The sequence below is a fragment of the Netta rufina genome (genome assembly GCF_964035555.1).
Source record: "Netta rufina genome assembly, chromosome: 8".
Classification (NCBI taxonomy): Eukaryota; Metazoa; Chordata; class Aves; order Anseriformes; family Anatidae; genus Netta; species Netta rufina.
In genome coordinates this window covers 1,504,393-1,531,658 of record NC_140131.1, presented here as the reverse complement: position 1 = coordinate 1,531,658, position 27,266 = coordinate 1,504,393, and the positions used below count along the sequence as shown (strand labels likewise).

At 55.5% G+C, this 27,266-nt stretch overlaps 2 protein-coding genes across 2 annotated transcripts; both read right to left on the bottom strand.

Moving 5' to 3' along the window:
- Window positions 1–50: 50 nt before the first annotated feature.
- On the bottom strand, window positions 51–13,877 carry GNG12 (G protein subunit gamma 12). The gene is made up of 5 exons (XM_084291548.1): window positions 13,766–13,877; window positions 8,701–8,758; window positions 8,219–8,324; window positions 2,422–2,538; window positions 51–1,389 (listed from the first exon to the last, which is right to left on the bottom strand). The coding sequence occupies exons 4-5, from the start codon at window positions 2,515–2,517 to the stop codon at window positions 1,264–1,266; spliced, it is 222 nt and encodes a 73-aa protein (XP_084147674.1). The 5' UTR covers window positions 2,518–2,538; window positions 8,219–8,324; window positions 8,701–8,758; window positions 13,766–13,877; the 3' UTR covers window positions 51–1,263.
- Window positions 13,878–25,686: 11,809 nt separating this feature from the next.
- On the bottom strand, window positions 25,687–26,973 carry DIRAS3 (DIRAS family GTPase 3; the record flags this gene model as incomplete). Its single annotated transcript, XM_084291409.1, has 2 exons — window positions 26,924–26,973; window positions 25,687–26,365 (listed from the first exon to the last, which is right to left on the bottom strand). Exon 2 carries the CDS (start codon window positions 26,281–26,283, stop codon window positions 25,687–25,689), a length of 597 nt encoding a protein of 198 aa, XP_084147535.1. The 5' UTR covers window positions 26,284–26,365; window positions 26,924–26,973.
- Between the last annotated feature and the right edge of the window lie 293 nt (window positions 26,974–27,266).

Genomic DNA, 27,266 nt, shown 5'->3' with positions numbered 1-27,266 from the left:
AAAGATACCATTTCTCAATGTATTATCAACAGTGCGTATATAATTTAATATAGAAATGACAAATAGGCAATGTAAGACAGTAAATTACAAGTGGTTAATAAGTTCCGTAGACGTGGTTACAGAAATGCACGGTTATGGCAGATCAGGACTTCAGCCTCCCAACCACCGGCTACAGGGAAAGGCAAAGAGCATCGGGAGCCTGCTGAAGTCGGGATTGTTTCAAATCCCCTCAAAGTTTTCTGTTAATATGCAATGTTTGTATAAATATTCTATTAAAGTTTATACACACACACACACACAAGGAGGTTTTTATTATGTATATATATAAAATCACGTACTTGATGGAAAGGCTCCCCAATTATATTTGCATAACCACAATCTGGAGACAATTTGGCATTTTTTTCCCCTCTAAAAAGGAATTTAAAAGAGAGCCAAATTCTGAATCCCTGTACAAAACACAGACGAGGCTTGGAGTGACAGAACCATACCTCTACCTCAGCCACAAAGCCAGGGAAACGTGAGCTTGCAGCCTTTGATTCTTTTGACAGCTTTTTTGAATACCAACACAGAGGTTTAATTAGAGAAAGCAGAAAAGCAGAATCGAGCAGAACTGAAGCTGAGAACTCTGCTTTTTCAACTCCTCTTGAGGAGCTACGAAAAACCCCTCAGACACCTGACTCCTGACACTTCAGGTTTCGCACTTACAAACCCATCAAGAGAAAGAGGCATAACAGAGATGTAGGCATGAGTCGCTGGAGCTCGCCAGCAGTTGCTACAATGGTTTTCAAGGCAGCTGTTGCTAAATAATGCACTTGGACGTGTGCATGTGCACGAGGGCACGGCTGTGCGCTCCCCAGGCAGGCAGCGCTGCCCGCCCTGCGTGCACGCGCGGTCTAAAAAACTGAAACAAACGATGGTTAATTGGGATTCCCAATCTGTCCCTGTTCTGTCGGCAAAGCCAGGCAACTTTGGTGGTGTTTGTGGATCTCGGGAGCGGGGCCGGAGCCGAGCAGCTCCCCGGGCACACGGGCGGCTCTCACGGCGCAGCCAGCCCCGCGCCCGCCGGCCCAGAGGGCAATTAAATCTGTTTGAGACCTGCTTCCTAATGAAGACCGGGAAGAGAGGAAATGCTTTAGAAAGCTTAAGAAACCATTTATACACGTGGAAAAGGAAGAGTTACTAGCAGGTACCTTACGGGTTATTTGTCTATACATCTGCCTGTGCCTCGCCCCGCGTCGCAGAGCGGCGGTAGCGCGGGCGCTCCTATAACAACACGCACGTCTTCTTGTCCTTGAAGGGGTTCTCAGAGGCAGGAATGCCCATTAGCAACGGATCTTTCTTGGCATGCTCTTCGCAATAGAGCATTAGGTCTGCCGATGCCTTTGACACCTGCGGAAGACAGAAAAAAAAAAAACATGAAATGGCCACGGATTTCCCCGCAATTAGCAAGACGAGCTGCCCACTGGGGAAAAGCCCTGTGCACGAACAGATTGATGCTGGGCAGTCAACACGTTGTTTGGGCCCAGACCCTGTTTCCTGCGAAAGGCAGACTGCCCTGGGTGTCACGCTGGGGCCAGCTTTATCTGCAGGGGGAAGAAGGAGATGAATCCCGGTGCCATGCTCCTCCTGGGGCTAGCTTGCGGCAGCAGGTGAAAGTGCTGCTCAGCTTCTATGTAGCTCCTGCTGAAAACCATAAACAAACAGGAGGGGTTCGAAATATCCAGCAGCTTTGTAATAAGGAACTTATCACCTGTAAAGCTGGGGAGAACAAACAGAGGTGTCCTGAGATGACTAACACTTTCTACAATGCTGCGCGCGGTCCCTCCTTGCGTAACGCCGCCCCGCAGCCAGCATGGACACGGCACCTTTGCTGCGTGCACCCCGGGCTTTGTGCTGCTGGCCTCCACGAGGGGCTGGGCAATAATTCGAGAAGCCAAACAGACAACATCTGTCCAGGCAATGTTAGCAACGTACCCAGTATCCCATCCCTGCCAGCCGGGAAAAGAGCCGGGCTTCTTTTGTGCCTTGAAAAGCCGTTTCAGTGACCTTCCTTTCGGTGACACAAAGGTGCAGACGCAACCTGCAGCCATTGGAAGGATGTAGCAAAATCTCCAAAGGAACACAACACATCAAACTGGAAGCTTACACCTGTTTTTTTGGTTGTTTTTTGTTTTTTTTCCCTTTTGACCTGCATTCACGTTTTGCTTCGGTCCATTTTGCAAGCCCAGGAAACACCGAAGTACCCGAGGCCACCTCTCAGAGCGGCCCCAAGACTGGGCTGTGCTCAGATTTCCCGGGCTGCAGCACAAAGGTCAAGCTCCAAATGGGGGAAAAAAAAACAAACAAACAGCGTGCCCCCACGCACAGCACTCCGAGGGCAAAACAGGAGGAAAGGAGGGGTGAAGCAGGACGGGCCCCCACCTTTATCCGCTCTATCGAGGCTTCTATTCTCAGCTGCTGGACGGTCCTGCGGGCCTGAGCGATGTTGTTGGTGGTGCTCGCCGTTTTGCCAGACATCTTCAGGGATCCGGAGGCGCTCTGTTGGAAAGACGGAGGGTTATTTGCCCAGGAGCTGGCCCGGCGCTTTGCACCCCGACAAAGAGGCAACAGCAACACACTGAAAAAAGTGTTTTTTTCTTATTTTACACGACGGGAGCTGCCAGCTGCGTGTCAGCTAGCTAAATCCCCAGGAAAACTGCATGGAGCCCTCCTGTTGGGTGCTGCCACCGCCACCCCAGCGGGTCCCCTGCCCTGCCCCATCTGCTTGGGCTGTTCCAGGCCTGCAGCAGCTTTGTGACACAGCCGAGGGGAAAAAAAAAACCACCACGCACACACAGAACAACAGGCAAAGTTCACAGAAACACTGCCAGCTGCCGTCTGCTCCCATATGGCCGTGCAGGCAAAAAAAAAAATAAAAGAGCAGCCCTGGGACTTTCCTGCTCTGGGTAAGAAGGCAAAGCACCGGCCCGGTGGCCTCCGTGGCTCTGAGATGACAGCAGAGCAGCCCCAGCTGCTGCCCCGAGACCCCGAGAGCCCCTTGCAGCCCAAGCCCAGGGGTTCCCAAGGCAGGAACCCTGCTGCCTGCCCAAAGCCCCCCGGCAGGCAGCTTGCACCCGGGGCTCAGCCGAGCAGGCAAGAAGCAGGTTATCCTCCAAAAAGAGAGTGTGGGGAGGCCGTGACAGCGTCGGCTGACTTGGAGAAAACAACTTCGTATCCATTAAAGACATCTTTAAATGATTAACTAGGCTGGGATGATTAACTTTGGGCTAAGCAGCTCGTGGTGCGGCACTGAGGGCCGTACCAACAGGTATTTCACGCTTCGCAGCTCCCAGCTGCCTCGTGCAGCCCCTGGGGAGCCTCCAGCAGGGCACGGGGCAGCTTCTGAGCCTCCTTGAGCTCGGGTTGGGAGCAGCCGTGCTGGCAGGACGCGGGAGGGCTGCCTGCACGGCGCTGCCCTGGCTCACGGTGATCGCAAGGTGCGAGGGATGCCTCCTGCTCACACGCAGGCCAGCAATCACTGGTGCTGGGATTTCAACCCTATATGACAATCCTGTGTCCCTAAACAACCAGTAAAACACTTTTACGAATCTCCCTGATCCTTGTGGCCGCAGAGCAGCCGCCTCCTGTGCTGCTGGCTGCTTTCCTGCTGCGTGCAGCCGGGAGGAGGCAGGCGCGGAGCAGAACCGGTTCAAACGCCGCACGCACGCCGAGTGCCAACCCCGGGGTAAGCGGGGGAAGTGCTTTTTTTTTTTTTTTTTTTTTTTTTTTTTAAGTTCAGAGTCTTTAAACGTGTGCCAGTTCAAAGATCACGGCGCCAAGCAAGTGCTCGGCAGCAGACGAGGCTGTAGGTGGCTGCAGGAAGGCGCTGCGCTTGCAGCACCAACCCTGAGCGTGCCCGTCCCGCTGGCCTGCCTGCAGCTGCCCGGGGAGAGCTGCAGAGAAGCTGCAGGGATGTGAGCAGAGGAGCCCCCCGTGCCCCTGGGCAGGGCAACAAGCAGCTGAATCCCAGCAGCATGCAGCAGGACAGCCATGCAGGTGGCTGTGCCGCTGCCACAGCCGGGTCAACACCCGCATTTTGGCTGCCCCTCTCCCCATGAACCCCCCGCTCCCCAAAGCAGAAGCAAGGGAAGAGGAGCAGGAGGCTCCTTGCAGCGCTCAGCCCGCGGGGCGGCAGCACCAGGAGGTGCAGCAGGAGCCCTGCTCAGCACCCTGCAGGCTGAGAGCTGCTGCTGGGGCCGGGACGTGGCCGCGCTGGCAGCGCGCTGCGCACCGCGAGCGGCCCTGGGTGCAGGCAGCCAGCATCAAGGAGCATCAACGCCGCCCGCCGAGCGGGAGGCAGGCAGGCAGGGCTGTCTGCACGGCAGCAGCTCGCCCTGCAGCGCTGCAAGCCTGCTCCAGCCCGCATGGAGAGGCAGGAGGCGAGGCAGCCACGCCGTGAGTCAGCCAGCGCCGGGGCGGGGATGGCGCCGCGAGCAGCTCCGGCCGGGGGGCAAAGTCCGGCTGTGCCTCCGGGATGAAGGGGGGACGTGTGGTGTCCCAAAGCTGTGCACACACCACCAGCAGGTCACAGTGACAGCCAGCTACGCCCTACACAGCGCCGTGCTGCTGCCAGGACCGTGCCCAGCACCGGGATGTGGTCCTTAGTGAGCACCGTGCGTGCTGGATCACCAGCGCTGCGCCGCCCGAGCCAGGCACGGCGCTGGGTGATCCAGGCTGCAGGAGAGAAGCTGAGTGACACTGACACCTCGGTCTGGGACAGTCACAGCCTGCTCACCCAGGTTCATTTCCAGGTGCTTCGCCTTCCTGCTGGGACAGGGGACGGCGCGGGGCCTGTCTGCCACTGGGAAGGGGAGGGAGGGGCACGCTGGACGCGTTCCACCTTACCTGTCAAATGCAATCAAAGTGAAAACGCTCCCAGGAATTCGAGGCAAAAGCCACGGCACATTAACCTGGAGACCTGTGAGTCACACGCAGGAGCCTTTTCCAACTGCAGTCGGTGACGGGCAGCCCAGCCAACCAGGCAGGCTGACGCAGCAGCGCGCAACGCAGGAGCACGCCGGGGGTCACCGCACAGAAAAGCAAAGCAGAGCTGTGTGAATTTGGGGGAGAGACCCTGCCCGTGAGGAGGGCTGGCAGGGAGAGGGGTGCTGAGCTCCTTCACCCGAGAGCAAGGGGAGGCAGCAGGACCAGTGGGAGGCACGGGGCTGTTCCTCCGGGCAGGTCCCGCTGCTGCCCCGTGGCCCCCCGCTGTTTTTTTTTTGAGCAGTGCCCCCCTGGCACTTCAGTTGTAAAAACACGGGGTTAAAACCTGCTACCACAGACCTAAAAGCCAGGACTAAAAGCTTCCATTTCGCTGGCAGCTGTAAGGTTTTTGTTGCCCCTGCTCCCCGCGCCCCCAGCACAGAGCCTCTGCCACCGAGTGCCCCCTCCCTGAAGGAACGGCCTCGTTCCCAAAGCTGCCGTGCTTATTTTCCCGGCTGCATTAACAAATGAGATGTTTCAAAACCATGTAACATTAGAAAATCAGCGTGCTGCATCTCCTCCTCGCGCAAACAGAAGCGGCGTTGCCCTGACGGCCCTCCTAGGGTTACCGAACCCCTCCTGCAGAGATCTGCCAACAACTGGGTCAGCCCCCGAGCTGCTTCCCCGAGCCCTCAGCACCCCGGGCAGCTTTGATTTCCCCTTCTGAATACGAGGAGCCTGCAGGAGCAGAAAGGTGCAGCCGGATGGCTGCAAGATCAGCCATCAGCTTCTGCTGCAGGAGCCAGCACCCCCAGCAGGACTCAGCTCCGGATCCCAGCTCACCACACACCGTGGCACAGCTGCCGTGCGCTCGGGGTCACCTCGTGCCCTCTGCCAGCAGTCCCCAACCCTCCTGCTCTGTTTGTTACTGCGTCTCCCACTCCTCCATCGTGAAAGGACGGCATTAGCTGCCCTGGAGAACACTTTTACAGTCCATAATCCCCTCTAAAGGGACACAGCCCAGGGCACCAGATGTGCAGAAATGCTACAAGCTCTCCTGAGCACGCCGTGAGGCTCTAGGATGAAGTTATTACGGGGGAGGGACGCCCACCAGCAGCATTTTTTTTTTTTTTTTTTTTACTAAGTGAGACCAGAAATGGCCAGGAGCAGGTGGAGCTGCCTCTCCTCCCTCCAAGCACCCTGCTTGTAAGGCTCTGCCCTACCTCTCCGCGCAGGCAGTCAGTGAGGAGGTCAGGATGCAGCAGGCGCTCGGCACAACGGCCCGGCAGGTCCCCAGCTGGGCATGAAGGCAAATTAAAGCCCAATTTGTGCCTCGTGCTCCCCCGGCTCCGAGCGCTGGCCCTGCTGAGCTCGCTGTGATTACCCAGCCCCGCGTTACGTAAAGGCAGCTCGGGCACAGCAGCTGCACGGGGCTCAGGCGGGTGTCCCCTTACTGCTCCTGGGGAAGGAAAACAGCTTTTAAGCCGGGTAACTCAAAACTGCAGGTCAGCCAGGCGGATTAAACCACACCTGGAGGGGCTGTGATAAGAAGGGCGGCGTGCAGAGGCGCACAAGGTGCTCACAGCCCTCCTGCGGCCAGCCACGGGCTTGCCACAGCACCAGCCCTGCACGGTGGGGTCCTGCCCGTGGGTGCTTTGGAGGCTTTTCTGCAAGCTGGAGCCGGGTGCCTCTCGCACATCCCCACCAAGGCGAGGACTCCAGCAGCCCCAGCTGCTTACAGAGCCACCCCACAGCCCTCTGCGGGGACCTTACCCCCACACCACCCTCCTGGGCGCCCTCTCAGTAAGAAAACAGCAGGAAAATCCACATCCAGCCACCCCTCTCCTCTTACCTCCACAGTGCTAACAGGAATAAAAGGCCAGAGCTCGCTCCTACCTCCGTGCTCAGCGATTTTGCTCACCCCTCTCCAGCCCCAGGCACTGAGGGCACAGCACGGCTTGCATCAGGAGCTGGAAGCCAGGATGGGCACCGAGCGTGGTGCACAACGTGGTGAGGAGGGAGAGGAAGGAGAACAGCTTCCCCCATCCGTCAGCCTGCTGACACCTTCAGCATTTCCCTGCCTGCCTCCTGGGCAGCGCTGCTCGTCCCATCCACAGCTCCAAAAGCCACGCCACAGAAGCCACCCATGGTGGGGACCCCGCTGTCCTGGCTGCAGCCCTAAATAGAGAGCACCCAAAGGAGAGGAGGTGTCCAGCCCTCCTCCAGCTCGGCAGGGGGGAACAGCACCTTCAGCACCCTGCCCCTGGGGCTGCCCGAGGGACAGACAGAGGGACGGACGGACAGAGAGGCGCCCAGCCCTGCGCGGGGCCGCACTGACACCCAGTGGAAAGCAGGGCGAGACGCCTGGCGGAGGGGAAGGCAGCTGCTGAGCCTCCTCCTTCTGCCAGACACAGCAGGAAACAGCGCTGGGTGAGTGGGAACACAGCCGAACCCTGCCCTCCTCACACAGCAGCGTAAGGGGCAAAACCCAGCGTGGACTGGAGATGGTTTCTGACCCTTCTGCCTGCACGGAGAGGGCTCGGGGACGTTTGTGCACGGTGCTGCCCTGAGCACAGCTCCCTTGGTGCAAGCCCTGGGGTCTTGCACCAAGACCTGCTCCTGAGCGATTTCTAAATCGCTTTTTTAACAGGAAATGCACAGCAACCACAAACTCTCCTTTCACCTGCAGCTCTTTCTAACACGCACAGCAACCCCCAATAATCCGAAATGAAAAATTGACAGCCGCCAAGATCTTCACACGGATTTGGCCACCTGGGCTCTCCGTTAAGGACTTGTTCCCTCTCCAGCTGCTTTCCACCAGTTAGCCCAGTACAGCCCTGACTGAGGCTGGGCTCCGGCTACGCTGGATTTCAAAGCCAGCCTCCCAGCACGTGATTCTGACAAGCCCAATTTACTTCTTGGGAAAGGAGCAGTGGAAAAACCTGCTTGTATTTTCCTCTGTGTTTTTACTGCCTGGCCTTTTTATGTCTTCAGTGTAAATTAAAGCCATGAAAACTCACTTCCAGATCCAGGTTACCTTGAGAAACATCTGAGGATTGATGTTTTCAAGTCACCAGCCCGATGCCCTGAGGAAAGGCAACCTGCTCCCTGCCAAACGGGGGCGCAGCTTCCCCCAGGATGGGAGCTGCTCCTCCCCGCGCAGCGCTGCCCCGCTTGTGGACAGCAGAAAAAGACAAAAACCATCTACAGAAACGTGCAGAGAGACGTGGGCTGCACCAAAAGCAGCTGGTCTTACGGCATGTAAAGCAGGAACGGCCCGCGGTCAAAGCTCCAGACGGGGAGGGAGTCACAAGATGCAGCCCGGCCGCAGGTTTTACGTGACCTTGAGCAAATTCTTCAGTCTGAAAGAGAGAGAAAGGAGAGCTGGGTGGGAGATGCTCTGCGGAGAGCTCCAAGGCTCCCGGGTCAAAGCCACCAAAGGGGTGCACAGCAGCACGCGAGGTGCTTGGCTGCAGGATATCCGAGTGTTTCATTTGAGAAAAGGGAGAATTAGGAGGAAATGAGTAGGAAAGCGATAATTAGGAATGCACTTCAAGTACTGAAGTTATGGAGGGCTCCGTGCCACCCCTGGCTAACTGACGCAGCCCTCTGCAAAGAGCCTGAGCGTTTTCTGATGGTTTTGCTCCAGAATTAAATGAAATCACAGGGGTTTGGGCCTTGCCGTGCTGCTTGGTGTTCTGCAATGAAGAAAGGAGTGTGTGTGTGCCGGACACTCACCTACATAGGCAGCCTCGGTGCTTGTCCGCCTGGCTTGGATTTTATTTGTGCAGCGAGCCTGAAACAGAGAAAAACAACTGTAAGGAGTGCAGGAAAGCCAAAGCAAAGAGGAACGAGCACCCGGGGTTTATTTCTGGTCGCAAGGACAGCAGCATTTTGAGCCAGGCCCCCCAAAACATCTCCCTCAAGCCTTCCCTCCACCCAGCTCTGTGCCCCCTGCCAGCCGTGCGGGGAGCCAGCACATTCTCACTGCCACCACGCTACCACTGGGGAAAATAAGTAAATTAACAGGCACACTTGACTACAGGATTACAAGAAACGAGATTAACGCAGCACTGGTCGCAAACCTTGCTCTGTATCACAGAAAAATGAACGCAGACCTGCGGGTGGTGCTCCCCCACTGCAGGAGCCCCGTGCCAGCCTCGCAGCACAGCAGCACCACGCTCCCGCAGTTTGGCCAACCCTAAAAGCACAAAACTCCTGCTCCAGGTGCCGTTCCCTGCCGTAAGATGCTGGGGTGGGAGAGGCGATGCCAAGGCGACCCACCTGCTGTGGGAGCAAGAGCAGGGCCTTCTCTCACGAGTCCAGGTTGCTTTTTTAGTCTCCTTGCCTTGGCTCTGCTCTCGACTCTGTGACTCCAGGGGTGTGCAGCACATCTTCAGGCTGTGCAGCCAGCAGGAGGCCTCTGGCCCTGGCTGTGATCAGCACATTCACCTCCCCTGGCATTTACAATGCAAATTTATACAGCCCTGTCCCTGCAGAGCCCGCACCGTGCCAGCCGCCGACCACCCACCCCGGCTGCCTTCAGGCTGAGGAAGAAGCCGGGACACCAATAACTCATTAACCAGGGCCTGGCAGGAGCCAGGATCACCACTGACAGCATCCCAAGGGAGGCTGCCCAGCTGCAGGAGTTGTTATCCCAGCCCTGAGCCCGTGCTGCTCACGCACAGCGAGGACACGAAGCACCCAGCACCCAGCCTGCACACATACGGATGGCTGCGTGGCACAAAACAAGCTTTTTATGGCAACGAGCTTTTGCTTTGCAGCGAAACCAAAGGAGGAGGCTTCTGCCCACCTAAAAAATCCGTCTGAAATGAGGAAGTTTTGGCTCCAGAAGCAGCTCGAACGTGCGTGCAGCGGGACGAGCAGGAGGCAGGCAGGGGGCCCAGCACCGGCTGCAGCAACACCAGCCCCTTTTTCAGGGCAAATCCCCCCAGTCTCACAGCGACACAAACCAAGGCTTCCAGAGCTGCCTTCTGCTCAGCCCGGCTCGAGCAGAGACCCAAACACCCGAGTCCTTTGGCTTGAACCTTCAATCTTTCCATCGCGCTCGCTTAACTTCCCTCCGCAGCGCTGAGACCAACACCTCAACACCTTTCCCGGTGGCTTAACTCAGGGGTTCTCTTCTCATTATTTGATTCAGAAATCAGTGCCCTCTGGGCTTCTGCATCACCAGTACCTGGCTCTAAACCCACACCTAATGTTGGTTCACGTGCCCCTCAGGCACGGCCTGCAGCAGCGCTGTGCCCGCGGAGGTTCAGGCCAGCCGAAGGGAGAGGGCAGAGCAAACTCTGTGTTTTTTTTGGTGATTTCCAGGCTGCTAGATGCCTGAGAGGTTTTTACAAGCTCGGCACTAAACCAAACCTATACACAAACACAATCTTACCTCCTCTCGTGATGCATTAGCCTGCCTAAACCATACTTGCCCGAGTCTGAAACTCTCTAAGAGTTTCGAGGAGGGGGCAGCCCCATCCCCACACACAGAGAGCACGTTTGAAAGCACAGCAGTGCTGCAAGGGCTCCTTCAGGAGAACCTCATTTCCCCAACACAAGCTGGAGTAAACCACCCTGGGCAGAACCTCTTCCACGTTTACTCTAAAGTGGCAGCACAGAAAAAAAAAAATCAGGTGTCAATGCCTCCTGTGTTGGTCTGATTTTATTTTTAAAACCAGAAAGGAGATTTTCTTCTGGAAGTACACCGGCTGCTCACTGAAGTGATTGATGGCCTTGCAAAGAGCCTTTTCCTCTTTTATTAGCTTAAAAGGCATACGCAGACACATCAAACTCCTCAGACGTGCAGACTGCACCACGATCGGGGAAGCTGAAGCACAGAGAGCTGAGAGGGCAGGACAGAAATCCAAACACGTCCCACGAGGGACAGGCGGCTCAGGAGCGGGCCTGCTGCAGCCAGACTTCCTACGTTATAACCAATTTGAAATAAGCTTTAAACAACTAAAATCGCTTTGTTTCTGTCCGATACCCCCGTGTAATAACGCACACGGTTGGTGCTGTGAAAGCTTTGCAGGGACACGAAGCAGGGAAAAGCAGCAGAAGCGTTGCAGTGACCATGGGCCGAGGGGTTTCTTCCTTACAGCGAGGCTCTGCGCTTCAGAAACGCTGCAGGCACTGGGGCCACCAACCCTGCTGCTCCTGGGGCTGTCTGGGAGATGCCCAGAGGCAGGAGATCCTGGGGGAGGTTCGGGGCTGTGCGGGGCGGTGGTGCTGCAGCAGACACAGCAGGACAGCCCAAATCCCTCCCAGCTCTTACACCCTTCCTTGGGGCTGGAGCCGCTGCCCGTGAGGCTTTTCCAACCCACCCAGGGCCGCCGCTGCAGGTCCTGCTCTGCAAGCCAGACTCCAACAACAGGTTTCCCCATCCCCTGCCCACACCTTCCCTTCCGAACGACACCCACTGCTTCCGAGGAGAACGCCCTGCTCACGCCCTGCCCGCCCCGCTCCGAAATCCCCAGCGTGAAGCCAGCCCTGGGCCCACGTGCATGAGGCTGGGGACAGTGCCACGGGCTGGGGACAGTGCCATGGGATGGGGCTGGGGTCCAGCCCCTGACCAACGCTTACCTGGAAGCTCTGCTTGCACAGGGGTATGCTGGAGGAGGCATGACAGGCGAGGCAGTAAATGGGGTTTAGTGGCATTACCCACACCCTGCTGATTTATTCGGCAGGCAACCATCTGAATCTGTCCTCTCGCAGCCTGCCACACTACCCATTTGTCCATATTTAGGGTTTTCCTCTGCTAACCCCTACTTTTACCTGCCTCCAGAAAACCCCGCAGAGAATTCCAGCGTAGCTTCGAGGACTGCTGTCATTCCTTCTGCTCCTTCTCATTAATCCTTAGAGAACACAGAGCAAAAATCTTTTGCTCATGCCTTCAGGATTTGCTCTTCTCCCTCCCTCCTATAATCCTCAACAGATTTCAGAGGAGAGCACCGTGGCAAACGCAGCGCCGGTGCTCGGGTTGGGAACCCAAACTCTCAGCGTGTGCGAGCACAAAACGCGGAGCACAGCCGCACGATTCCAGCAGCGATTAACTCCGGGCAAATCCCGAGAGCCACCCAACATCTGCAGCTGCAGTTTCCCAAGAACCGGCAAGCCCACAGCTACTTCCCAGATCCGGGGAGCTCGCCTGCTGCTTTCGTTACAGCCAGTGAAAGTTTTACTACCGATTCCTATCTCGGCGAGATAAGGGATTTTCTGTGCTGGAACACGAGCCCCGAGAGCCCCGCTCCTTGCTGGGAGACAACCTATTTGCAGCAGTACAAGCCTTCGAAGCACGCTGCTAAATAATTTGGCCAATATTATCGGGGCAAGCTTCGGTGCTAATTAAAACTGCTTCGGAAGCCCCTCGTTCTGCCCCTGACGGCATGGCTCGCGCTGAGATCTTTGCCCTGGTGGGGGGACGAAGCGATGCAGCCCACGGTGGGGATTTACGGGGCTGCCCCGCGGGCTCCTGGAGAGGTCTGAACTTGCTTTTGCAGTGAGCCTCGTCACCAGACGATGCGTTTTGGGAGGAAAGCTCGCTCCCACCCGGAAGGGCCATGGCGCTCGCTGTGTCCCCGGCGGGCTGAGGGCCTCGGGAACAGCCGGAGGTATTGTGGAGCCCGCGTCGCCCACGTCGCTGTGTAGGAACTCCTCGTGAGCTGGGCTCAAGTATTCCGAGTATTTGGAGGCAGGCAGCCTGCGAAATGAACTTCGAGCGTTCATAAAAGAGTTGTTACGTAGCCACGGGGAGAGATCGGAAACGGCAGCGGTGTCTGAAACGCGGTGGCTGTGCTAAAACACAGTCCTGGTGAGGGGTCGGGATGCTGGTGGTGATGCCGATCAGCAGCGACTGCTGTCTGGGGTCCCTCGATGTCTTCGTTATGATGTTAACGAGTGCTTCGTTAACAAGCAAAGGTGGTCCCCTCAGCTGTGCGACCACAGCAGCCAGCCTTACAGCACGGCTCAGCCCTCGCAAGGCGCTCCCTTTTTGAATTTATTTCCCACTTCAGCGCTCGATCAAAGACACCCCGAGTTACCGCAACGCACCCGGAGCGAGGATGAAGCACGGGATTGAGAAGTCATTAACCGCGTGCTAATCCCTTAATCCCATTCAGTGGCACAGCAGAGGCACAAAACACTACTACGGCCACCCGGTACTCCACATTTACTCACACAATTTTCTCTCGAAGTGCCAGCGAGCAGCCTGACGGGGGGCACCCAACCCAACGCAACACACGGCTCTACCCAAACCGTGCCATTCACTAGGACCTCCTGGTCCCCCCGGTCCCACTGCAGCCCCTGGGCCATGGGGACGGCCCCGTCCTGGCCCCGTTTCCCAGTGCTGGTCCCGGTGCTGGTCCCAGTCCTGGTGCTGGTCCCGGTCTCACCATCGCCCTCCTGCCAAGCACATGTGGCTGGCGGGGCGAGGCTGTGCAGGCGACGCCAGGGTTTGTACAGCCACGCTGGGCGGGCAGGGCGCATTTCCCCTTTTTTTGCCCCAAACCGAGCGAATCTCGCAGCGTGGGGCAGAATTTCCAATTTACATCCTGCAGCCCCCAGCGGGGCCGGCACGCGGCGGGCAAAGCGTCAATGGGGACGGGAAAAAAAAAAAAAAAAAAAAGGAAAAAGGAAAAAACACAAAAAGCAGCAAAAAGCGGCAAAATAAATAAATAAATTTAAAAAAAAAAAAAAAAAAGCTACAAACTGCGCTCCGGGCCCACCCGAGGCCGGGCCCACCCGCTGCCCTGCGCCGCCACCGCCCCGGGCACGGCTCCAGCCCCCGACCCACCGTCGGTCTGTCCCTCGGTCCGTCTGTCCCTCGGTCTGCCTGTCCGTCTGTCCGTCCCCCGGTCCGTCCGTCCTTCCGGCCCCTCCGCCCGTCTCCAGGGGCGACCGGAGCGGGCGGGCGGCCGGGCCCCGCGCTCCGCCTCCTCCGCCCCGCTCCGCCCGCGCTCGCCCCGCCTGGCCCGGCCCCGGGAAGCCCCGGGGAGGATCCGGGAGGATCCCGGAGGATCCCGGAGGAGGCCCCCGGAGGCTCCGAGAGGCCCCGGTCCGGTCCCGCAGCGCCCCGGAGAGGCCGGGGCTGGGGCCGGGGGCTGCGCGCTGGGGGGTGCCCGGTGCTGCCGGTGGTGCCACGCGGTTTGGGGCTGTCGGAAATAAACGTTTTTTGTGTTAAAAATGAGGCTTTTCTCTTGTTTTGGGGGCGGTGAGGGGCTGTTGGAGTGCTGTGGTGTATGGGGGGGTTCACACAGCCCGGCTCCTGCTGTCCCCAGCAGCAGGACGGTGACAGCGGGGTTCGGGGTTTGGGGTGGCACAGCAGCCCCAAGCACTTCACAGACAAATTTTGGCAATTCTTTGGCGTTTTACCAAGCTCAGTGCCCTCACTCTGAGAGACCAGAACGGGGGCTGAGCAAACCCATAGAACCCCAAAAATACTCCATGTCTATGGCACCAGGCCCTGGCTAGCAGCCTCCATGGGGACCTGGTGCCAGGAGGCACCAACCACGGCACCACGGCCCGGCTCCGTGCTGGGATGCCCCTGATAACACCCCGATACAGAGCCAGGGCCTCCTCCAGCCCTGCAAGCGGTTGCGCCACCAAACCCGGTCCCTCCAGTTCCCCCAGTGCCGCTGCGGAGGCAGGAGCTGGGCTGTGCTGGGCTGTCAGGGCTTGCCCGGTGCCCCCGTGGCCTGAAAATCATGTTTGTTGGCAGGGGAAGGTGCTGGTGGAAATCCGAACGCAGGCCTGGAAGCCCGCGGCAGCGCTTGTTAGATCACGTTCAGTTTGGGGTCTGTTCCCGGATGATTTCTGTGAGGATCGAGGGGGACGCAAGCGGCTGCCTTCACCCTGCAAAGGGCCTGAAGGAGGCACTGGGGAAGGAGCAAACGGCGGCCCCATCGTGGCCGTGGCTTTCTGAGACCGACACTGGGGAAGCTGCTGTGCTATCAGCAGGGATTTGGTGCAGAGAGCATCCCCCGAGCTGCAGCCCCGCAGTCTGGCAGAGGTGACGGTCCCAGGGACGGCTGTCCTGTCCTCTAATTCCCACAGCCGAGCTGGCTTTGACGCCTTCCCAGCGCAGCCAAGCCCTGATTCTCCTGGCAGAGCCAGGTCTGGGCACGGTGTCAGCCCCTCCGCAGGCAGGGAGGTGTCACCCGCACCGGGGCCAGAAACAACACAGCCCAAAAAAAGGGCTCTGCACCCAAAAAACATCACCCGACACACACCTGTGGGCATCCCGCAGCAGGACGGTGTCCCCCTGCCACCTCGTTTGGTGTCCCCATTGGCAGGGAGGGATGGGGACAGAGCAGGCACAGGGCTGTGTGGCTATGGTTTTCTGCCTAGCTTGGGGGAAAATGGGTCTTTTCACCCCAGGTGCGCTCCCACTGCATTTCTGGCAGCAGTTTTCATTACAGATGTAAGTTTTCAGACTTCTGACAATGGCAAGAATCCTGATCTGGTTTTTCAAGTTTTTGTTAGGGCTTATTTTTCCCAAATTAGTGTAAAGGTGTCTGTTTTTCTCTTAAGTGAGCTGGCTTTTAAAGACCACTGTTTGCATTTTGATGTAAAAGCAACAGAGATTAAAAAAAAAAAAAAAAAAAAGTCAAAAGAGAGTGAACTCATGCAATTTCTAATTAAAAAGACAATTTTCCTCCAGCTTTGCAGGCAGCCAGCTGGCTCCCAGGAAGCAATGCCCTCTCGTGGGCTAAAGCAGCAGCTATCCAGTAATTCATTTATAGTCATCAGCTTAATTAACCACCATTTACCTACCTGCTGACACATTTCCTCCGACGGTCTTCTGATGGGAGCAGGGTCTTTTGTTGGTGGCTCCCACATTCAACACACAGAAGAAGAGGAGAAAACTGAGCTCAATTCCCATCTTTGGGCGAAATGGAGCAAGTATTATCTAGGTTTTGAAAAGCACTAAGTACACTCGCATCGGGACTATGCAAAAAATTCAGGTGTTTAGCAGCAAAATTGTGCTTCTTGACCAGCTGAATAATTCCTTTGATGAACGATAGGATTTGCTGTTCCAGCCGTCCTTGCGGTGATTAATGAGCTTCGTTTATTTTTATACACTTATCCTTTAAAAAAGGCATTTTATATGCCATCCACAACTACCAAACAAATAGCGGCCATATGTCTGGAGAATGACTACACTTGTATGAAGCCAGCAATAATTAATAGCAGGGCCGCAGAAATGTTGGCGTTTAAACCTCTCGGTCCAAAACAGACTGCCCTTTTTGGTGGCTCCTCCTTTCCAGGCTAAGCAACGCTACAGCATCTTACACCTTCACATCTTACACCTTCACATCTTACACCTTCACATCTTACACCTTCACATCCTACACCTTCACATCTTACACCTCTCCATCTTACAAAACAAAAAACCAAAAAACCCCAAGTAGTACAAAATTGCCACGCGTGGGACTAAACTTCCAGCTCTGGCTCAGAGCAACAAAACCGTAAAAATTAGAGCAGTCTGAGCTGTGTATTTTCTCTCTTAAACTTCTGTTTTACTTTTTGGACAGGACTGGATAAGGACTCAGCCAGAGGAGACACTCTTGGCCATGCATCCTTTTGGGATCTGATGTTTTCCTGCCCCAGAGCCCCTAAAGCCAGGGCTTCCTCACATTTGTCTGAGGACACAGGACTGAGTTCTGATCTGCAGAATGACACGAGCACCGTATTTCCTTTCTCCTCCACTACAAATATATAAAACTGATTACTGTTAATGTATACTGCAAGAGGACTAAGCCTAGAGTCCCACAATATTTAATATCCTCAGAGTCTTTGCCTCAAGAACTTTCCTGCTTTCTACACTTTGTCCATCCAGAAGGACTTGGAGGAGACAGGGGGAAGACAAAGTGACTTTCTCGAGGACACAAAGCAGAGCGGTGACAGCAACCAGCTCAGAGAAAACTGCAGAAATATGCCCTGCAGCGAGGTCAGTGGTGCCACAGCCCCGACCTCCTTGTCCTTCTGTCTCGGCATTGCTTCTACATGTACTTGTAACCACTTCCTTCTGGCACGAACACACACAAGGACAACCACACAACGCAGGGGTTTGTTTTTGCAGCTTGCTTTTTACATATATTGCATCTGTATTTCCACTTGGGCTACTGCAAAGACTTTTCTGTTACTTTATTATTTTACTTTGCTCCCCTTAACCCGTAGCAGGGCGCATGAGCACTGTTTTGAATGTGAGGTATCAGCACCAGCCTGTGGGATTTGGTGCAGTACTCAGGGTGTCATCGTGTCCACCACAACCATTTATCTTTGCTGAACTCTTATTATTCCATGTGTGACAACATCTAGAGTTCAGCCAGGGGACACACTGCAACAGCAAACCTGGAAAACAGAAGATCTGCTCTCGGCACGTCCTTCGGCCCTGCTAATGCAAGGCAAGATCTCCTCTGAGCGCTCTGCTCCTCCTGTCCGGGTGCCTTTTAGCCAGTTCCAGTGGTGAAGAAGAGGAAATCTCTGTTAGCCTCAGAACATGGCTTAGAGGTCAGCTGGAGCTGTGGGATGGGTGAGGTGTCACCCCACCTGCGATGGCAGAGCCCTGAGCAAACCCCGTGTCCAGGGGACGGGGCAGTGCCGGAGGATTTTCCCCAGGATTTCTTTCCTGAAAAATGTGATTTTTGTCTTGACGGCTCTGCTGAGGTTGTGCTTAACTATAAATACACAGAAAAGCTACTCAGAAAACAGCTAAGACGAGGCAAGGGCTTCCTCCTGGTTTGCACGCAGGGCCGAGGTGTGTGGCTGTGATTTCCTTTGGGAAGGGGCAGCCCCAGACCCACGGTGCGTTTGGCTCACTGCGCAGAGCCTGGAGCAATATCTACAGGCAGGTACTTCGCGCATGAAACAGAAGGATGCCCGCAGCCAGCAGGGCTTTCTCTGGAGCAGAGCACTAATCCGATTCTGGTGGGCATCCAGGGCAGGAGGACCGGAGGTGCAGGAGACACGACGCAATTTGCAGGTCACCGTCACCCATCACAGCGATGCGCTGGAGGCCAGCCCGAGCCTGTGGCCACGGTGTCCCCTTCTGTGTGTGTTTGTACACACGCTGGCATCGTGCCCGTCAGCAGAGCTGCTCCTCTGGTGGCTGTGACGTGGAGAGGCCCCGTTTGGGGCTGCTCTGCAGCACCGAGGGGATCCCCCGCAGCTCTGGGGCAGAGCGGCCGGGGGCACTGATCCTCCCCAGCAGGCTGCTGCTCAAAATAGGGCTGCTGCTCCCTCTCCACCCCCGGCTCTGAGTCACGCCGGCTGTGGCATCACCACTGACAGAGCTGCTGACGCCGCTGAGGGGTCCCACGGGTCCCAGCCCACCCTTGTCCCCCCCCGATAACCCCATCCCACCACAGGGCAGCGTTCCCAGCCACAATCACCCCATGCGCCAAAGCTGCTGCCCGTGGGCTCCGTCCCAGCCACCCCAGCGCAGGACTTTCTCATTTTCGCAGAGCCTGAATTAATGAGCCAAAAAAAAATCAATATCTTGGCCGCTCTGCTGAATGCTGAACAGCCTGTGCTAAAGGAGAAAGAGCAGGAGGAAAGGAGAGGGATCGGGGAGCGGAGTTGTTCCCCTCCCCAGGCTGTTCCCCTCCCCAGGGCAGCCCCAGCACACAACACAGCAGGGCTTTAACCCACGGGGAAGTCCCTGGGTACGGCCAGCCGGGCGAGCACCCCTCGCATCCCCCATCCCTCCCTTTTTGCTTTCTGAGCACGGCTTCCTCCGGTGCTGTTACAACAGAAATGAATGCCACGAAAATGTGAGATGCCAGGCATCCCACTGTTACGCGTTACTCACGCTGTGGAGAAGCACCGAGCCCCATTTAGCATCCCCTCTGTTGTGCACAGACCATTTTTCGCCCCCAAAAAAAGAACCCAACGAACCAATGCCTGGAGTTACGTCGGTGGAAAAGAGGAGTTTCGTATGGTCAATAGAAAGATTTGGGGATCTGCTTAACACGCAGCTCTGGTGAGGGGGATTTGGATGCTGTCCATGCTCATGAAGGGATGTTTCTGGTCGCTGTCCCGGTCTCATTCCCCATTCCGATCCCAAATGCTGGTGAGGGCCTTGCTGCCGTGGGTCGTGCAGCGAGGGCCGCGCCGTGTCCCCGTCAGGTCTTTCTCCTTGGGCCCGTCTGGCTCTCCCTTCGGGAGCTGGATGCTCTCCAAGGCCACGTCCAAGAACAAGATTTAAGTGTTTCCAAAGAACACGAAATACGGGTGCTGTTTTATGGAGCGTGAGCCAATTTTATATATTTTTTTCACCTCCCAGCCAGGCGGTTCCGCTGAGCCCCTCGGTTTGGGAGCGCACCCCAACCAATTTTCTCCTGGGGCACATTTTGGCAGGCCAGGGACTGCGGTACGGGGTGGGGACTGAGCCAGGGGATGGCAGAGCACATCCCCCTCGGCGTGGTCACTGCTTTCCGACCCCAAGCAGACTGGTGCTGGGAGCAAGGACGGGTTCAGTGAACAGCAGAGCTTTCCTCAGAGATTTCCTCTGAAAACTGTAATCATCATACAAACAAATGCATTTAGGATGGATTTTACAATGCTGATTTAGGTGTTATTCCTAATTTTCCAACCTGCTGCTCCTTTTCTCCTCTCAGTCTATGCCCACGGCGTGCTTTGGTAAGGGTTCTGCCAAGGACATGGTTTTTTTTCCTCCTCTGTCCCCGGCTGCAAGCAGGATGCAGCAGGAGGAGCACGGCTGGGCTGCAAGCTCGCTGCAACACGGGCAGCATTGTAATGTGCCACCGAGGCTCCCGAGCGTTTCCTTCACTCGCTGCAGTGGTCGCACACATTTCCTTTATATTTCTCCTGCAGGTGCTCCCAGGAGACCCCCGTCTCGCAGGCAGAGGACTCAGCCACGTGCCCTGGCATTCAGACACCAGTCCTTGAAGACCCCTGAGCACCAGCTGGGAAGCGTTTGCTGAGCAGTTGATGCTTCCCTGTCGGATTCTGCATATTTCTGGTCGCCAGACTGCAAACAACGTCCCCGCCTCCGCTAGGGGTCCTGGAGCATCTCTGCAAACTTGGGTTGCTCAGCCTTGGGACGCTGACTTGTTTTATGTCGGTCTCACCCCAAGGAGCAGCCAGCTGGCACACCAGGAGAGCCCCTGCAGGAAAGCAGAGGTGAAGGGAGCAGCCCAAGATGCGAGGCTTTGGCTCCTGCCCTGCCCGGGTGTTTCAGCACGGTGGCAGCACTCCCAGGCACTCAGAAACGATCTCCCCCAGCTGGAGGACACACCGTGGTCTCATCAGGGGTGTGTTAATAACGTCACTGTCAGTAAGATGTTTTTAATTGCACTCACTGAGAACCACTCCAATACCTTCCAGCAGGAGACTGCTTCCAACAGGGAAAGGGCACGCGCCGTGCTCTGGGGTTCGCATCACCCCACTTCCAGCTCCTCCTGGAGGATCCGGCTTCCCTTGTGGATTTTTCTAGATTTAAACTGCTGTTTTAGGAGCAAAGCAGCTCGCACAGAAAAGCTGCCTGGCTGCCCAGAACGAGAGGCTGGATTACTTCTGTGTGCTAAAGATGGCACGAGCTCTGTGCCAGCCAACTGCAGGCTGCTCGGCCGTATTCCCTAGGACCTCCTGCAGCCAAAGGGACTCAGCTACTGAGTCATTTATGCATTTCTGGGAAAAACTGCGCACGAGAAGTCAATTTGGGTTGGGTTCAGCTTCAGACTTTTTGCCAGCACTTGCTTAAGTGCTTAATTTTCACTCCAGCTAAATAAAACAAACCAGAGCCTGACAGGTACAGATCATCGCATTTCCCAGAGCTGAAATGCATAAACAGAGCTGACCCTGAAAAGCTCGAGAAAATCCATCTCACTCACGTGGTCGAGTCCGGTCTTTAGCATTTTTGCCAGCTCTTGGGTGCATTTGGCATAGTTAACTCACTCCATAACCTGCAGAGGATGGCAGGTGATTAAGATGTGCTCGTGTTCCTCCAGCTCCGGGTATCTCGTAGCTGCAGACCGTGCACATAAAACAATATTGCGCATTATTCAGGGCTGTTTGTCACATTAATCATGTGCTTGCTGTGCTCCGGGAAGAGGAATTAGAATATAGCAATATTCTGGCTGCTTGTTTTTAAGATACTTGTGTGGGTGGGCGCTCCAGCTGCTGCTCACGTTTGTCTCTTGCAAGCTGCAGAGGAGCTGTTTGCAGTTCTCCTCCCTGGTGCTTTCTCTTGACACCGATTTTGCTGGCCAGATTCAGGAAGGGGCTGCCTCAAGCCAGTTGACAAGCGCTGCGTGGAAATAATAAGCGCTGCTAATTGAGAAGTGTCTGAATTTCTGGGTGGCAGAGAGGAAGCCACGGAGCGGCTTTAAAATGAAAGCTGTCGATCACTTTTTTTCCTGGAGCAAAGAAGCAGAAGGCCTGCAGAGCTATTATCTTGGTCCATTAGGACAGAGATGATTTGACACCTCATCTGCATCCTGCCCACCAAGTCTGCAGAGGTGAACGAGGCCAGTGCGAGAGTTTCTGAGTTATTTAAAAGAGCTCTGCAGCCGTGGGAAGGAAGGAGCTGACTGAGCAAAACTGGAGCCAAGCTTTAGGCAAGCCAGAGGTCCTGAGACGCAGACGTACGGAAAGCCTGGGCTGATGCTCCATCCTTCCACCTCGCTTCCATCCTCTCCTGGGGCTCTGCTGGGTGGGCAGAGGCAGGGCCGGGGGATTTTGTCATCTCGCTGGTTCTGGCTGCATCAGGCATCCTCGCCCACTGCTGGCTGGCCTGGAAGTTATCACTTCTGGCGTAGGAAGGAAAAATTTCCTTTCTGAGCTTCCCCGCTGCAGGGAGCCCAGTGCCAGCCAGGTTTTGAAGGAGCAAACGCTGCTGCTGCCCGTGGTGCTCCTCCGGGGGGAGGGAGGCACCGGGCAGGCACAAGCAGCTCTCAGTGCAAGTGCAGCCAGTTTGAGGGACCTGGAACGGGATATGGAAATAGCCCCATGAAAAACACACTGATGGCAACCAGCAGCGAAGGACAGGGCTGGTGACTTCCTATAGGAGCTGCATCAGAGCTGCCTGTTGGCTCCAGACAACTGACTCTTCCTGAACGCCTTTAATCAGTCTTTTTTTTAGGAGATCTGTTTAAGGACCCCACCTATGCAAATACAAGGTTAAAGCATTTGCTACCAACTTACAGTCCTTAAGCTATAAAGCATTTTAATACTTAAATTAAAAAAAACTATGCCTTTAATTCAGCTAAATGCTCCTGCATCAGAAAAACCTGCACCTGTGCAATAAGGCCCCCATGTGCTGTAAGAGGTGAGGTGAGTAATGCTTTAGGGTTGGTGTAGCAAAAGCTCACCCATCAGCACCCCAAAATGACAGATCTCCAGCTATTTGGTCATAACTCCGTGGTTATAGTGCCAGAACACTACCAGCCGGTATTTTTGGTTGTAGCAGCACAGGATGAGCAGTGCCGGAGCATCCCACTCCACAGCAGCCCGTCAGACCCTGGCTGTGAGTAAGCAGCCTCGAACGCAGGGCTCAGGAAATTGCTCCCATGTAGGAGCCACAGGTTTGTAACAACTGGTGCCTGCAGCGTGGTGTTTGTCACCCTGCTCCTAACTATCGCCACTGCCTGCACAGTCCCCCGGCTCACCGTGGGGATCCTACCCTGGAATTCGGATTTGTGTGGGGCTAACACCTTGACAGGCACCACCACAATTAAATTTCTCTTTGTATAGGAATATTACAGAAGAAATCAAACTAATTCAGTTTGTATGGAAATAAATATGATTACACCATGCAGTACTCATACAGTTTTATTAATAATTTTGGTTTACAGCTGTACAACTGCTGCAGTTGACCTAGCACGCCCCGAACACCCCTTTGGACATGGTAAGAGGCAGCCACCCGTGTGGATGCCCCTGCACCACCCAGGGCACCTCCATCGTGCTCCACCACGCAGGACTTCCCATCTCACGGCCACCACAGCAGCTCGGGAGACTTGCTGGTGGTTCTGCCGGGTGCTGAGGGGTCTGTCCGTCCCCGTGGTATCAGGAATTCCCCACGCTCCACCAGGCCCCATTCTGGAGCTGTGTCCATGGGGGACACAGGAGAAACACCAGAGCAACGAGGACACATCTCAGAGCACCCACGTGTGAGTAACTGCGGGTACGTGCTGCTCTGCCTTCGTGCAGACGTCTCCACGAAGGCAGTGGGAGTTGTAAAGGCATTACTAGGTCTTATGACTTTTTAAATAGGCTTAAATAGGTAATGTCTTACAGGGCTTTCAAAGGCTGGAACGGAACTGGAATAGTCTTTGCCATCAGAATTGCCAGACACTAACAAAGGCCAACAGTTTGGAAGTGAAAGAGCACAGACCGAAATCCAGGCACAGAGAGGAAAAAGCAAATTGTTTTCAAGCAAAGCCATTACGGCTGCTTCTGCAGCCCCCCGTCAGTGTGAGCCCCCCGAGTGCAGGGCCCAGCCTCGCACCCAGCGCTGCGGGACGGCATCTCCAGGAAAAAGGTGTGGGGCCTCCGTATCAACGGACCAACTTGGCAAACCCACTCTTTATTTTGGCAAAGAGATTGAGCACATATGGGCGAGGAGAGAAAACTGCAAAACGTTTCATCCTGCACCGAGCACTCCTGTTGTTCCTGCAATCAGCTCCTGAGGGCTTTCTGCTGGCTCCGTGGTGTGAGAGCCCCAGCTGTGAGGGGGGCAAATCCCCCAGCACACCACCACAAAGCTAACTGACCCCTTAGGTCCATGCAGAACCAGTCTAAGATGACAAAAAGCAGCTCACATTTTACTCAACAATTAACTCCTTTCACTAGAAGTGCTATAAAAAAAGCAATATATCTCCTGTCAAGACAAAGTTACCGTTTAAAAAATCCAGTCTGCTGCGTGATCCTGAAGTCCTTACAGCCTCCTGCTTCACTCAGGGCAAACTTTGTAGGATTGCTCTCAGCTCAGGAGGCCCCGTGGTTCTGAGCAAGCCACCATCCCCGCAGCTCTCCTGAGAGACCCACAGCAGCCAAACCAGCACCCCACACTCAGCCCAGCTGGCTCCAGGGGCCCCTCGTCCTCTGTCCCAGTCCTGCAACCCGTCAGCAGCCCACCCAAACCAAACACCTGTGGGGACAGAGGGAAGGGTAAAATTCAATTCTAAATCTGCTGGAAGTTGTAAATTCAACTGTGAATCCACCCTCCCTTCCTGAAGGCTGCAGCCCTGGACTGATCCATACCCAAAGCAGCAGATCTGTGGCATACAATGAATATTTATTTCCCAGGTATCGTTTTCAATCATGCCCTGCAGATGAGGCTTATCCTGCCTGTCTCTTGCTAAGAACAGCCCACACAAAAGAGGAACACGCAAGAGCTAAACAAAATCCACATCTCCTGTCCTCTCGTTTGTGGAAAGTGTTTGCCAGAAGTTTCAGCAGGAGAGGAGCTTCCAAGCTCAGATGTTTCTTCCTGAAGCAGTGTTATCTAAAACAGCTTCTCATGAATTTCAACCAAAACCTTGGTAACTCGGATGAAATAAAGAGGTGTGGGGAAAAGATACTACAAGAGTAACAGTCACATGGAAAGCCAGGAGGATGAAAGGTGAATCACCAAAGTAGCCAGCTATTAAACCACCTGGTACTCAGAGCAGCCTGATTAACTTCATGAAGGATGTTGCTCTTACATAAAGATGCCAGGAATCACCTGACATGTGGAGCCAAAAAGCACAAAACCTCCTGCCTCAGTGAACGGTGGCAACACCTGGGCTGCACAGAGGCTGAAGTTCCCTCCAGTCTGTACCCACTGCTCCCCAGAAGCACGAGGACAGAACTTGCTCACCTTTTAAAGCTCTTACACAAGTAGAGTGTAAAAGCACCGTACAAGTTTACGGCATTATTCCAGTCATTCAGGCTCACATTGGAAAGGAAGAATTAGCTGCCTCTTCACACCTGCTGGCCAGGCTCCGAGATCTGAACTCCAGCTTCAAGCCAGCTCTTCTCCCACTATGTCCTGGAGGTGCTGTACCCCCTACAGGGCTCACACTGGTTTGAGGGACAGAGGTCAACAAGGCAGAAGTAAAACCAACCATTAGCACAGTGCATTGGAAAATAGACATGGTAGCAAGGGGGGAAAAAAATAAGCAAAAACCATCCTGATTATACACAGGTATAGCTTTAATCATTCACAGAACTGCAGAAGACTCAGGAACTGCAGAGCACACAGGAAAACAATTTCGACAATGAAAAAGTTATGTCTTTGGTAGGCAAGCCAGCCTTCGTGCCCAGAAGTGTAAGCATCTGGAGTCACAGACATGATCACTCGCAGTGCAGACCCCTAGCTTTTTTAGGGGGTTGCTCTGATAAGATTCCTGAAAATGGTTTTTGAAATATACATTTTATAAATAACAATTTCTTTCAAGCTAACAGCCTGGAAATACTTAAAAACGAGCATGTACTCACAGGAATAGAGATGTTGGTTTCTAAGTGACATTTTTCTCTTCTGTAAACTTCTCGCATTAAAAACTTCATCACGTCATTACTAACATTGAACGTTTATTGTTTAAAAAAATAAACATGCACAAAGCCATCCCCTTTAAGACCAACACGAAATAATCCAGAGATTTTACAGAAAAGCAGTAGCCCTGTAAGGCAAGGATCCCTCTGAAGCGTATTTTCTCAGAGTCCACGCTCTGTTTACACCATGCAGCGTGCAAGTCCAGCCACCATCAATCACATAACAGAGCACTTGCCTTTCAGTTTGTCTTTCTTCTTCTGCTGCTTGGATTTCTTTCCATCCACTTGGAGGCTGACAGTTCTCCTCTTCTCCAGATTCAAGAGCTCCTGGAAGAGCTCCTGCACGTTGTAGTTCATTTTGGCTGAGGTCTCCATGAAGGAGCACTTCCACTTGCTGGCCAGCGCCTCCCCCTCGCTAGCCTCCAGCTCCCTCTGGGTCTCGTCGCTTTTGTTACCCACCAACATGATGGGGATTTTTTGGACGTCCCCTTTGATCTGGCAGATCTGCTCGAAGATGGGCTGCAGATCCTCCATGGACTGCCTGCTGGTGACGGAGTACACCAGGATGAACGCGTGCCCCTTGGATATGGACAGCCTCTGCATGGCGGGGAACTGGTGGCTGCCCGTGGTGTCCGTGATCTGGAGGGTGCAGATGCTCTTGTCGCAGCTGATCACCTGCCGGTACGTGTCCTCGATGGTGGGGATGTAGGTTTCCCGAAAGGTTCCCCTGACGAAACGCAGGACCAGGGAGCTTTTGCCCACCCCGGCGGCCCCGAACACGACCACCCTGTAGTCGTTGCTTTGCTCGGGCATGGTTGCCGTGCGTGAGGCGGGGATTTTAACCCCTAAAAACCCCCGAGCTCTTCAGGCTTACACAGCCCTGCACAGCGACGGCCTGCGGAGGAGGAAGGGGAAGGGAGCCATGGGGAAAGGCAGGGAGAAGCAGAGCCGTCAGCCTCGAGCATCCCCTCCCCGGGAAGGGCTCACCCTGGCCGGGCTCGCCTCCCCATCCCCATCCCCATCCCCATCCCCATCCCGGGTCTCACCCGCTGCCTGCAGCTCCCTCCCGCAGCCCGGCGGGGCCGGGCCCCATGGCAGCGGCACCCAGCAGCCGGCTGCGAGCTGGGGCCGCCTCCCCTTCCTCCTCCTCCTCCTCCTCCTTCTTCTCCTTCTCCTCCTCCTCCTTCTCCTCCTGCCTCCTCTCCCCTTCCCTTCCCTCAGCCTCCATCCACCCGCCCCCTCCGCGGCCCCTCACACCGCCCCCTCAGCCCCGAGCCCGGCGCCCTCGTGTGGAGCCGCCGCGGAGCAGCCCCGGCCCCAACCCCGGCCCTCGGCCTCTGGAGCCGGCCCGTGCCCCACCAACACCTCACAGACCCCCAGAGACCCCATGGAGCCCCCCAAGGAGCCCCCATGGCCCCGTGTCCCCTCGCCCCCCGCCATCCCCAGCCACCACCTGCACTCGGGACAGGCAGCGCCGACCCCAAACGCAGCGCCCAGCCCAGCCCGTTAGCCGCTTAATAGGCATGCTGTAATCGTCCAGCCCTGATTTCCTGAGGAAATTAATAAAATATGTGTCTGTGTCAACCCCCCTAGGGAAGGTGGGGTGTGTTTAGTGCTCGGTGTTTTCTGTCAGCTGTGGAATTGACTCGTGGGTGGGTGCTTGTGGTGTGTGAGGTGTGGGGCTGAGGGGTCAGCACCCCGTTAGTGCCTCCTGTGCGGCCCCCGAGCAGGGGAAGCTGCCCTCAGAGGGAGGCTGAAACGAGGCTTTTCCCCCCCAAAAAACGGCTGCTGGGAGG